Source organism: Leptonychotes weddellii, chromosome 9 (assembly GCF_054177405.1).
Source record: "Leptonychotes weddellii isolate Sample4059 chromosome 9, ASM5417740v2, whole genome shotgun sequence".
NCBI lineage: Eukaryota > Metazoa > Chordata > Mammalia > Carnivora > Phocidae > Leptonychotes > Leptonychotes weddellii.
Window position 1 is genome coordinate 37,392,657 of NC_138377.1, and position 12,739 is coordinate 37,405,395.

The following is a 12,739-nucleotide window of genomic DNA, read 5'->3' on the forward strand; positions in this document are numbered from 1 at the left end:
TTACCAAGCATTGGGTAAGTGATGAATAATGGAGTGTATGGTTTTAGGACCATTATCTTGTTTATGAGACTGACACGCTGCCCACTGCGCCAAGAGGGCCGCTCATTATCTTGTTTAATTGATGTGCTTGCTACTTGACTTGTCCTGCTTATTGTTGTTATCATTTTATTTTTTTATTTTTTATTATTTTTTAAAGATTTTATTTATTTATTTGAGACAGAGAGAATGAGAGACAGAGAGCATGAGAGGGAGGAGGGTCAGAGGGAGAAGCAGACTCCCTGCCGAGCAGGGAGCCCGATGTGGGACTCGATCCCGGGACTCCAGGATCATGACCTGAGCCGAAGGCAGTCGCTTAACCAACTGAGCCACCCAGGCGCCCTGTTGTTATCATTTTAAATCCAGTGCTTGTTTTGGGCCTGAGGTTAAACACTTTTTATGTGAACAAAGAAGTGGTTGCCAGTTACATTCTGCTAGAAATCCAGTGGGAATGTGCTTAGATTTCTTGCATCCCATTGTGGGGTTGAACACTATTTCATTCCTTTCTTTGGAATGCATATCAACATCTGCACTCAGGCAGGTAACAGGGAGCTCAGTAAACTTAAGTGATTCTTTAAATTCATTTTGGGAAGCCAGAGCTGGAATATTCCAATTCTCTGGGATTCAATTCATTGTTAAGACTAATAACATAAATATTACATATATATTCTATTGTATATATCCAGTATTACATGATAAAATGTGAAAGCATTTCGTTGGCAGGAAGAGTTAAGACTTTAGAAATGTAAGAGAATTCTATAAATTTTGAGTCAGCTTAACTTTGTGAGCTGCTGAATTTGGTGGAAATTATTTCAGAAGCTTCTGGGGTTCCCAACCCCTTGTGATACCAGAGAGCCATCTGCTGGAGAATTGTTTCATATCCTCAAAACAGATTTAATTTTTTTCTTTTCTGGCTTTTCAGTTTTGTACCCAATTTGGTGCCCAAGTTAAAAAAAGTCTGGAAAATAAAAGCAGTGCCATCCCCAATGCTTCAGCCTCTCTTTAAGTGTGGAAACCATTTGGCTACAGCGGCTTTTGATTATATTTGTATAGTGATTGCCAGGTAAACACATGGCAACAAATGTTTCCTCTTGATTTTATTTTTTCTTTTTAAAGATTTTATTTATTTATTTGAGAGAGAGCCAGCGGTGGGGGGAGGGCGGGGTGGGAGGAGAGGTGGAGAGAATCCGAAACAGACTCCTTGCTGAGCTCAGAGCGCCGAAACCAAGAGTCCAACACCCAACCGACTGAGCCATCCAGGTGCCCCCAAATGTTTCTTCTTTTAGAAATCTGTCACTGGGATGTGTCCGAGCTACTCCATTTAAGGGGGAAGTGGGAGAAAGACTAATACATACTCAGCATCTGCCCAGCCAAGCCACCCTGTTTTTTTTTTTTATGGTATTCTTTCTCTTTTTCATGTGCCCTAATGTGTTCACTTTAGATTTAATTTTAAACTTCGTAAAGGAAAGAAAAGGGCCACTAAAAAGAGAAGTTTGACACTTAAAACAAAAGATGACGATTCAGATTGATGATTGCTATTCCAAAGAGATAGAATATACAGGTGAGATCCTCTTCTTCCTGTAAATCAAAGAGAGACAGCTTGCTGAGGCACCTGGGTGGCTCAGTTGGTTAAGTGTCTGTCTTCGGCTACATCATGATCCCGGGGTCCTGGGACTGAGTCCCACATCAGGCCCGTGCTCAGAAGGGAGTCTGCTTCTCCCTCTCCCTCTGCTGCTCTCTCTCTGTCAAATAAATAAAATCTTTAAGAAAACAACAACAACAACAACAAAGAGAGACAGGTTATGTTGGGTATGAGTATTACTATTGGAATTCTTCCTACCTCCGTTATTGGGACGATGTATTCTCAACCAAGGTTCCCCTCATTAGTAATACTCTGGGAGTGCTAGCTATGTCTCTAGCTTCTGGAAATCTAAAAATGTCTAAACTGTGATAAAAATGGGATGAGAGAAACTGGGGATCTTGGGTGGGAGCTGCTTATTAAATTAATGGCAACTGGACTTTGTAGCAGAGTCAGGTTACTCAGGCCACGGCCATGGGGTAAATTTTCTCCCATACATCCTATTTGATTTCTTTGGGAGTTAACCCATGGTTCTGGTCCTGAACAAAATTCAAACTCTTGGTTTTGGTAACCTTAGGCAGAAATGTTTGCAACAAATAAAACAGGCCTGACCTAGAGAGCCAAAAATTCTGGGTTATTAAACCTGTTTGAGGCTCTGCTATGATATTTAAGCACTCAAGGCAGTTCTATCACTAGCTATGCAGGCCGTAGGCAAAACAAAGTTTATCAGACTTGCTTTCTCTTTCGCTGACAGTGTAAGCTTGGAGGATAATGCCTGCAAAGTATTTTGAGTCCCTCAGAAGAAAAGACCCATGTAAGTTCCAAGTATTGTTATGGGTTATAAAACAGCTATTGAGGGATTCTGTCAGAGAGTGGCCAGACAGGTAAAACTGGCTTAGAGAGGATACTGTCTAGACAGACCTTTTCTTTTCCCTGCCACCTGCAACAGGACATTCTCTGTGGAAGTTCTGGACACACTACTTGGTATCACCAAGCATCTCTTTACCATGTGGCACTTACCCTGACATCTCTGTTTAATGCTTTACAGTTTTCATGGTACAGTTTCAGTTCCCCTCAAGCCCAGCAATGAGACATTGAACCATGTCTGCATCCCCATTGGACGCTGAGCTATCTACTCTCCAAACACCTGTGTTCAGTTTTTTGGCTGACACCTGTCAAGTTTTCACTATTGTTAGGTGTCACAATTCTTGACAGTGGACATGCCAGCAAGTGACTTGATCTTAGTAAGGATACCATGAAACAATCCTGTTAGGTCCATGGCAAGGAGCCTTAGTCAATGCCGGACCGTGCATCCTGAATTCCGTGGGACACCCTGAGCTGATGCTGGTTCAGCAAGAGTGAAAGGGAGTTTATGCAACGGGTGTCACGTGCTTGGGAGTGGGAACAGTGTGAAGTGGGGGGAGGATTTTGTCTGTCACTAGAGGTGGTTACTCAGAAACCATCATGACTGCCCCCTTGATTGCTGTTAGTGTCCTTGCGAATGGTTGGCATCATGAAGTAATCAGTGTCAAGTACCCTGGGAAGAAGGAAGAGTCAGTTGGGAGGATGCACTTTCCATACCAGGTGACAAAACTAGAAGCAATTTTCAGGCTGAACTCTATGAACCTTCCTTACCTGGACTGCAGTGTTTTGTCAGGGATTCTCAGGACAAATAGAACTTTAAGTCTTTGATCACTATTACTTGGTATCTGTTATATCCGATAAACCAAGAGCAATTGCTTCTTTTTAGAGGTTCATTTTTTCGCCCTTTTCTGTGTCCTTTTAATATGGGATAATGTGTGTGTGTGTGTGTGTGTGTGTGTGTGTTTGTGTTTTACATTGATCCACATGCTTATTTAGGATTCAAATAAATGAAAATAAAATTGGGGTTTAACAGAGTTACCAAATTCAGGAAGCATTACCCTATAACCTTTAAATACAACCTGGTAGAGTTATAGAGTGAGTTCTTTCTTTTTAGTTCTTTGGATCAGGGATCCTGTTACTGTTTTTGGCATGGTTTTATTTGTCGAACGTTTATTTCATGTCATTGCCCTTTGTGTTCAGAGCTGTTCATGACATCATTGTTGCTCTTGGGTGTGACTGGTTGAAAGACTGGCGGAAATAGAGATGACTTTCTCTTTAGTTTTTATGAATGGAAAATCAAGGCATACAACTCTGGTTTGTTTTGCACCTGTTGTTCTTTTTTTTAAATTTTATGTGAATTCAATTTAGTTAACATATAGTGTATTATTAGTTTCAGGGGTAGAATTTAGTGATTCATTGGTTGCATGTAACACCCAGTGCTCATTCCATCAAGCGCCTTCTGCACCTGTTGTTCTTATATGTTGCCCTTGTGCTTGCTACAAGATTATTTAGAGGAATGTGTTTGTTACTAATTGTTTATCAATTGTTACTCTGTGTTTTTTTAGACCTAGGCAATTGTTAAAAACCTGGATCTAGCTCATTGTTTGTGCACTCATTCACCTGTCCATCCACTCAACAAATACTTCTTGAACACTGCTGATGGCCAAGCCCTGTGCTCGTCATTGGTTATACAACATAGGACATCCTTCCTTTATCCAGTAGTTTTCTGCCTTTCCGGGTCAAACTGCAATCACGTACATTATTTTGGTAATATTTGGAAAGGTGATCATACCTTTTTTTGTTACTGATCTGTAAGAGCAGTCACTGTTTCACAGAAAATTGCAGCAGAGTACCGCTGACATTCTACTAAAGATGTTTAACAGTGGGCGCCTGGGTGGCTCAGTTGGTTAAGCGACTGCCTTCGGCTCAGGTCATGATCCTGGAGTCCCTGGATCGAGTCCCGCATTGGGCTCCCTGCTCGGCAGGGAGTCTGCTTCTCCCTCTGGCCCTCCCCCCTCTCATGTGCTCTCTCTCATTCTCTCTCTCTCAAATAAATAAATAAAATCTTTAAAAAAAAAAAAGATGTTTAACAGCTACAAAATGATTGTAGGCTCCTACAAAATAAGAACATTCACTGGTTGACAAAGATAATGAGGAAACAAGGCTATAAAAGAGAAATCTCACTCCAGAAAGGCTTGTTTTCCTCCTGTCTTCTCTGCACAGTTCCTGAAACTTCCTTTTTCTAGAGCTATCTTCTCAGGCTTGCGATATAATTCCTCAAGTACTAAAAGTGACAAAATAGTAAACCTTTTAAGTTCCTTTGTGCTGAAGGGCAGGGTTGATGGTACAAGGGAAAGGCTTTCCTCTCTTATCCCCTACGGCTGTCAGGGCCCTTCTTTCCTTTCCAGTATAAATTGTATACTACTCCATAGGGCGTTTCTGGAGAGAGTATTCTGCCAAGAGAGATACCATGGCATGACATGGCATCTCATGTTGGGCATTTCAGGACAGGGAGGAAGAGAAAGAAGGCTCCATTAGGTTGGTTGAGTGTGGGAAGGATTATGAGACATGTTGACCTGAGCAATGTCATTCAAATCACACCATGAAGGTAGTGACCATTTTGTTGGTCCAGGCTTGCTTACATGCAGCCTGACTTTGTCCTTTTCATTATTTTTATGGCTCTGACTTTATTGAGGTATAATTGACAAATAAAATTATAAGATATTTAGAGTGGTACATTATGGTGATTTGATATACACGTAACATTGTAAAAGGATTCCCACCACTGGATTAATTAACAGAGCTATCACCTCACATAGTTACTTTTTTTGTGTGAGGACATTTAAGTTTTACTCTCTTAGCAAATTTCAGTGATACAATACAGTGTTATCAACTATAGTCACCATGTTATAAATTAGATCTTTAGACCTTATTCGTCTTAGAGCTGACAGTTTGTACCCTTTTACCAATCTTTCCCTGTTTTCCCTACCCTCTAGCCCAGGGCAACCACTTTTCTACTTTTTATTTTTATGAGTTAGACTTTTTGTTTATTTTATGAGTTAGACTTTTTTTTTTTAATTTAGATTCCGCCTGTAAGTAATATACCATGTAGTATTTGTCTGTTTCTAAGTTCTTTCACTCAGCATAATGTCCTTCTGTTTCATCCATGTGGCAAATGATAGGATTTCCTTCTTTTTAGAGGTCAGATAATATTCTATTATATGTATGTCACATCATCTTTATCCATTCATCTGTCAGTGGACATGTAGGTTGTTTCCATACCTTGGCTCTCGTGAATTATGGGACTATGAACCCCAGAGTACAGATATCTCTTTGAGGTATGATATTGTTTCCTTTGGATATATACCCAGAAGTGGGATTGCTGGGTCATATAGCTCTATACTTTAAGGAGAAGGAATTAACTGAGCCTTTTGAGGGTCATGTAGAAGTTGTCCTTGGTGGGTGGTAGTGGTCAGTGGTCAACAGTTCAGTGATGAGAGCTGAAAACGCAGGGCTTTGCCTTCGTATTCCTAGGGGATCAGTATCATACTGTCACAATTATTCCATCAAGTGCAACCCTTTTTGGTTTGTGGAAAGAAGAGGCAGCTAAAAGTGATTTTATAATGCTTTAAAAATAAAGAAATGTTCTTTTTTGGCCAATTTTTGTCTACAGGAAGGTCAGCAAAGCCATCAAATAGTTGTGATGATTCCTGATAGTTTTCTCCAAATTCCAGTGACCCCATACTTTTTCTCTGTCCAGCTTCTTCCTCAGCTTCTCTTTATAATTAAGAGTCCCTGGTCCATCTTTATTTCCCCTGAGATTTGTTGAGATATTGTTTTACTTCACTGAGATATTGTTGACATATAACATATGTAAGTTTAAGGTATACAATGTGATGGTTTGATACTCTTATATATTGCAAAATGGTTACCCCAGTAAGGTTAGTTAACATTTCTATACCCTCGCATAAATACTATTCTTTTTGTGTTGGTAATATTTAAGATCCACTCTCATAATAACTTTCAAGTATACAATACAGTGTTGTTAATTATAGTCACCATACTGCACATTAGATCCCCAGGACTTACTTGTGTTACTGTTGGGAGTTTGTACTCTTTGCCTTGTCCATCTTTAATTACTTCCTTCACACACAGTCAACCACCTCCCTCCCCCACCCCTTCATCACTGAACCCTTCTAGCAAAATTTGCTGCTGGTTCAATCTCTCTGCCTCCTCTACCCCTCCCACCCATGCCTGCACCCAAGCAACTGAAGGTGGCTGGAGAAAAACACAACCCCCTTAACATGTCTCACTTTAAATGTATGATGTCACATCTCAAGTGGGCCCACAGGGCTGCCTGCCAGTCCTCCCACATTTTCCTGGGGAATTCACTTGTCTATTCTCCAAGATGACTGTTTCACACTTTCTCCTCTCGCCTCAGAACGCCAACATTTCTTTTTTCCTTCTTAGTTTCTTATTTGACTGAGAAAATAAAAGAAATATGAAGACAACTTTCACATATTCCCACCACCAGATCTGTCCTCCTGCCTGCTCCTGTGCCCACTGCAGTGGAGGATGTGTCTGAGCCAGCCTGTGCCCTGGGTCCCATCCCTTCTCTGCCATAGCAAAGAAACCAACCTCACAGAGTGGCCATGGTGAGCCAGGCTTAGTCCTAAGTACCTTACATACTAACTGATGTAATCCTACAGCAGCCCTGTGAGGTAGGAACCACCCCAGTTTTACCGATGAGGAAGCCGAGGCACTGTAAATTGTCCACAGTCACACAGCCACACTACATTTGTGTGGCTCAGGTCCACATGTACAACCGTGACCAAACCTCATCTCCAGACATTCCTCCAGCAGCCCTGTCCCCTGTCTCCTGACCATCAATTTCCCCCTCTCTACCAGATCTCACCCATAACTTCCAAGCAAATTCTAGTATCTCCTATTTTGAGAAGGTACCCTGGGCCCTACATCTCCTTCCAGCTACCCTCTTCTGTCCCTGTTTTTTTTTTTTTTTAAATTTAAATTCAATTAATTAACATTTAATGTATTATTGATTTCAGAGGTACAGGTCTGTGATTCATCAGTCTTATATAACACCCAATGCTCCTACATCATGTGTCCTCCTTAATGTCCATCCCCCACCCCCCTCCCCTCCAGCAACCCTGAGTTTGTTTCCTATGATTAAGAGTCTCTTATGGTTTGTCTCCCTCTCTGATTTCATCTTGTTTCATTTTTCCCTCCCTTCCCCTATGATCCTCTATTATGTTTCTTATATTCCATATATGAGTAAGATCATATGATAATTGTCTTTCTCTGATTGACTTATTTCACTTAGCATAATACCCTCTAGTTCCATCCACATCATTGCAAATGGCAAGGTTTCATTTTTTGATGGCTGTGTAATATTCCATTATACACACACACACACACACACACACACACACACATATACCACATCTTCTTTATCCATTCATCTGTCGATGGACATCTGGGCTCTTTTCATAATATGGCTATTGTTGTCACTGTTCTTTTTTTCAAAAAGTTTTGTAAGGTTTTTTTTTTTTAAATATTTGCTGTATCTACTTTCTTTTTTTCTAATTTTCTTTTCAACCACTCTAGTCTTCCTACCATTTCACAAAACAACTTAGGTTAAGTCACTAATCACTTTCAAAGTGTCAAAGCCAGAGGTAATGTCAATGCTGGAGGGACAGTCTCAGTTTTCTTACTCAGGCCCTCAGAAGTGTTTTATTCCTTTGACGCTGTCCACACCTCACTCGTTTGGTTTTTCTCACACCTCAGTGGTCACTTTTCCGTCTCCTTTGCTTGATCTCCCTCTGCTGGCCAACTTCTAAATGTTCGATTGCCCAGGGCTTAGACTGGACCACTTCTCCTTCTATCTTCACTCATTCTTTTGGTGATCTCAGCCAGTCTCAAGGCTGTAAATATTATTTCTAAATCAATGAGTCCTACATTTTTATCTCTAGCTTTGATCTTCCCTGGGCTTCCAGCGTTTCCACTTGGAAGTTATAGGCATAGCAATCACATGATTAATGTGTCTCAAATAAAATTCTTGATTTTGCTCTTTACCCTTTAGTTTCCATCTTTAATAAAGTGAGATCTTCCTTCCACATCCCACATCGTAATTATCAGTAGGGCTCTGCCTTCAAATTACCTTCACATTACTCCCAGATCTGACCACCTCTTCCTGCTTCCAGATCTACAACCTCATTCAAAGCACCATCATCTTATTCCCTGGCTTGTAAAATAGCCTCCCAATGGGTCTCTTTGCTTTGTCTCTTGCTCTGATATAGCCTGTTTTTCACCCTGAAGCCCGTCATTCCTTATAAATATATATTAGATCTGACCCCTTCCTACCCCTCCCACCTCATTTCCTGTCCCTTCTTGCTCCCAGGCCAGTCTTTGCCATTCTTTGAACACAGCACATGTGTCTTGCCTCAAGACTTTTGTTTTTGCTGTTCTTCTGTTCTCTGCCGCTGGGAATGTTCCTCCTGTAGATATTGACCTAAATTAAACAAGAGCATTCATTATTTTGGTATAATCTCTGTTCAAACTTTACCTTACCAGAAAAGCTTTCCTTGATCTCCCCATCCAAAAAAGCAGAACCTGCCATTTTCCATCTTCTTTCCGGTTTTAATCAGAGTGTCATGTTGTATTATATCTCTTTGTGTGTGCTATGTGTCTCCTTGAGTGGCCTGTCAGCTCCATGAAGGCAGAGACAGTGCTGTTTTATTCCTAGTGCCCGGAACTAGGTGCTTGATAAATAGTCATTGAATTTTTGGAATAGCGAGAGGTATTAAGTCGTACAAAATTAGAGGATATATAAGAATGAAAGATTAGATGTAATATTTTTTAAAAGTTAAAAAAAACCCTGTAAACAAGAGGTGCAAAGGAATGTGTGTGGACAACATTGTCTAGAAGCAGAAAAAGAGAGTCTCAGAATTCCTGGGTGGCTCTAATCCTCCCTCTTTCCTTCTCCACCATCCCAGGAGAGTTCCTTTTTGCAAACTGCCTTGTGGATAGCCAAGACAAGAGGCCAAGGGCAAGGCCTTCAGTGAGCTTTGTGAGCTCTCATCAGGGGCTTCAGGGTGCATCCATGGTGAGGGGGGAGCCTCGAAGTATTCCTAGAAAATTAAAATTGGTGAAACAAAGTAAAATTGGGGATCTTACGTTTCCTACACCTACTCCGCTTAAAGCATTGAATGTGACAAATTGTGAATTGAACTCTTATGGTGATGGTAATGATAATGGTTTTTTTCAAGTGTGCTTTTCTGACTGTCTTTGATCAATATCCTATTTCCTAACCTCTTTTAGAGTGGAATTAAGAATGTTGATGTAATCATTTCCACTTTCTTGGGTCAGTCTTCCAACAGGAGCCAGGAGTGCATATATGTACCTCTCACTTAACATGTTGTGACTTCTACTCACTGATATGGAAGAAGAATAAAAGGAAAATTCTGCCCAAATGATGAATTTTCTTGTTTAGTATTATAAGATACAAAAGGATTGGGACACTCTTTAAGTTCTGTTAGTATTTTAGTGTGCTTTCAAATGGGCAAATCTTTTTTTTTTTAATCGAAGTATAGTTGACACACAATGTTACATTAGTTTCAGGTGTACAACATAGTCTATACGTTATGCTTGTTCATCACAAGTGTAGCAACCACCTGTCACCATACAATGCTATTCCAATACCATTGACTATATTCCCTGTCCTGTACCTTTTATCTCTGTGACTTATTCATTCCATAACTGGAAGCCTGTATCTCCCACTCCCCTTCACCCACTTTGCCCATCCCCCATCCTTTCTTTCCTCTGGCAACCATCAGTTTGTTGTCTGTATTTATGGGTCTGTGTCTGCCTTTTGTTTGTTTGTTTATTCATTTGTTTTGGTTTTTAGATCCCACATGTAAGTGAAATCATATGGTATTTGTTTTTCTCTGTCTGACTTATTTCATTTAACATAATACCCTCTAGGTCCACTCATGTATTGCAAATGGCAAGATCTCACTCCTTTTATGGCTGAGTAACATTCCAAGGTATTTGTATATACCACTTCTTTATCCATTCATCTATCCTTGGATACTTGGATTGCTTCCATATTTTGGCTATTGTAAATAATGCTGCAATAAACGTGGGGGTGCATATATCTTTTTGAATTAATGTTTTCATTTTCCTTGGGTGGAATTACTGGATCATATAGGATTTCTATTTTTAATTTTTTGAGGACTCTCCGTACCCATCTTCTACAGTGGCTGCACCATTTTGCATTCCCACCAACAATACATGAGTGTTCCTTTTTCTCCACATCTTCACCAACACTTGCTTGTCTTTTTGTTTCTAGCCATTCTGACAGGTGTAAGGGGATATCTCATTGTGGTTTTGATTTGTATTTCCTTGAGGATTAGTGATGTTGAGCATCTTTTTATGTTTGTTGGCAATCTGTATATCTTCTTTGGAAAACTGTTTATTCAGGTCTTCTGCCCATTTTTTAACTGGATTATTTGTTTTTCTGGTATTGAGTTGTATAAATTCTTTATATATTTTGTATATTAACCTAGTGGGTCCACCTTTAATGGCCTCCAGAAAACAGGGATGGGATGTTTTCTACTTTTGTAAATATAAATTTGACTACTAAAAATTTATATTACCTGAACTTTGACTCCAAATAAACATGCTGCATACTAATGATCTGACATAATTGTGATTTTGAAAGTTTAAAACAGGTATATGGTGAGCACATAATCCTGCAAGGCCCACATCACCCAACTTTGGCTATAAAGTTTGTTTCCAAAGGTCAAGCACAATTATTTTGTAGTGTTTGGGTCATTTCAAAAGATTCGTATGTAGGCACTTACTGTATTCCTTTGTTTCTTGTTGATTTCTTTTTTTCCTAGAGGGAGAAGAAGATGAGGATGAAGAAGATGAGGAGGAGGAAGATGAAGAAGAGGAAGATGAGGAGGAAGATGAAGAAGATAAAGACACAGAGTCCCTGGATGAGAGCTTGGATGGTGATGCTGAACTGCCTGGGTTTACTCTCCCTGGCATCGCGTCTCAAGAACCTGGCTCAGAGCAGGGAAACCTGGGCCCTTTGGATGGAGCTACCTACCAGGTGCCAGACGCCATCAAGTGGGAACAGCAGAATCAGGGCCTGGGTAAGAGTCATGCGTGTTTCCTTCCTCCTCCTTCTCCTCCTTTTATTTTTCTAAGGTGGCAGCTTTCTTTCTTGGCATCGATTATGGAGCAAAATGGATTTCCTGGTGATGTTTATGGATGGTTCATTTCAGAAAAAGTCATCAGTTTTTTCTTATATGTTTATATTTAGTGCTCTTAAATAGCCAGGCTCCAAACAGTCCCCAGCTGCCCACTAAGAGCACAGTTACCTAGTTTTTGGAAGGAATTCCATCTTTCCTTCCCAGCTGGAAGACAACTCTAGGTTTATGGGAGGACTTCCAAATGGGGAGAAGACGTGAGTAACCAGTGTGCTGAACAAGCAGCGTGAATGGTCTGAAGTCACTAAACAAATATATGGTGTTACCTTCTGTCGCTGTGGAATTTGCTCCCTAGGAGAAATTCTTCCCCCCACCCGTGAGCGCATGCTCGGCAGTCTTGTTGCTTTTCTGTTTCCTCTTAAGGCTGCATTTGGTTGTCAGATACAGGCTCAGTTCAGCAGTCAGTGTCCAGACACCCACGTGCTTGCTCTCTCTCGGGCATGGCCCGAATTATCCTGGGGAGGCTCCATGGATGCAGGCTGACCTAACCTCAGACACTCTCTTCCTGGTCAGCAGGGACGCTCCCCCATCTGTCTCCTCTTGGCTTTTTCTGGAGAGATGCTATAAGCTCTGGGTGATTCCTTGAGGCCTTCCACTTCTCCAAAGAAATACCCCCTCTGAAATTCTCTGAGTCTTTAACAGCTAGCCCCATTTATAACCTTCAGTGCAGCAGAGGTTAGGTTTAAAAGTCATATAATCAGTGTTGGGCGATTTCATTAAAAATTTGGATGTTGGTCTGGAACTTTGCTCTGGAATATCATACTCTTGTATCGTGGTGCCTCGGTTGAAATGTCCAATTTTAAATCCTATTGCATATGATTTCTTAAAGATCATTCTTCTCTCTCATGAAAACTCTCTTTTAGATCTGTGGTGAGAAAGGGTGAGTGCATTAATATGGGTGCAGAGCTGGAAAATCGCTGTGTCAGGTTATTGCATGATTGTGTAGTTTAAAATAAGCTCTTTT

At 40.6% G+C, this 12,739-nt stretch overlaps 1 protein-coding gene across 2 annotated transcripts in view; it reads left to right on the top strand.

Annotated features, from left to right (window-relative positions):
• ARMH4 (armadillo like helical domain containing 4) overlaps positions 1–12,739 on the top strand; it is a 106,039-nt gene that overhangs the window by 28,030 nt on the left and 65,270 nt on the right. For both annotated transcript variants that reach the window (XM_081830457.1, XM_081830458.1), the window contains one exon: positions 11,401–11,658. In XM_081830457.1, coding sequence (XP_081686583.1) covers positions 11,401–11,658 — 258 coding nt within the window. The remainder of the gene's footprint in view (positions 1–11,400; positions 11,659–12,739) is intronic.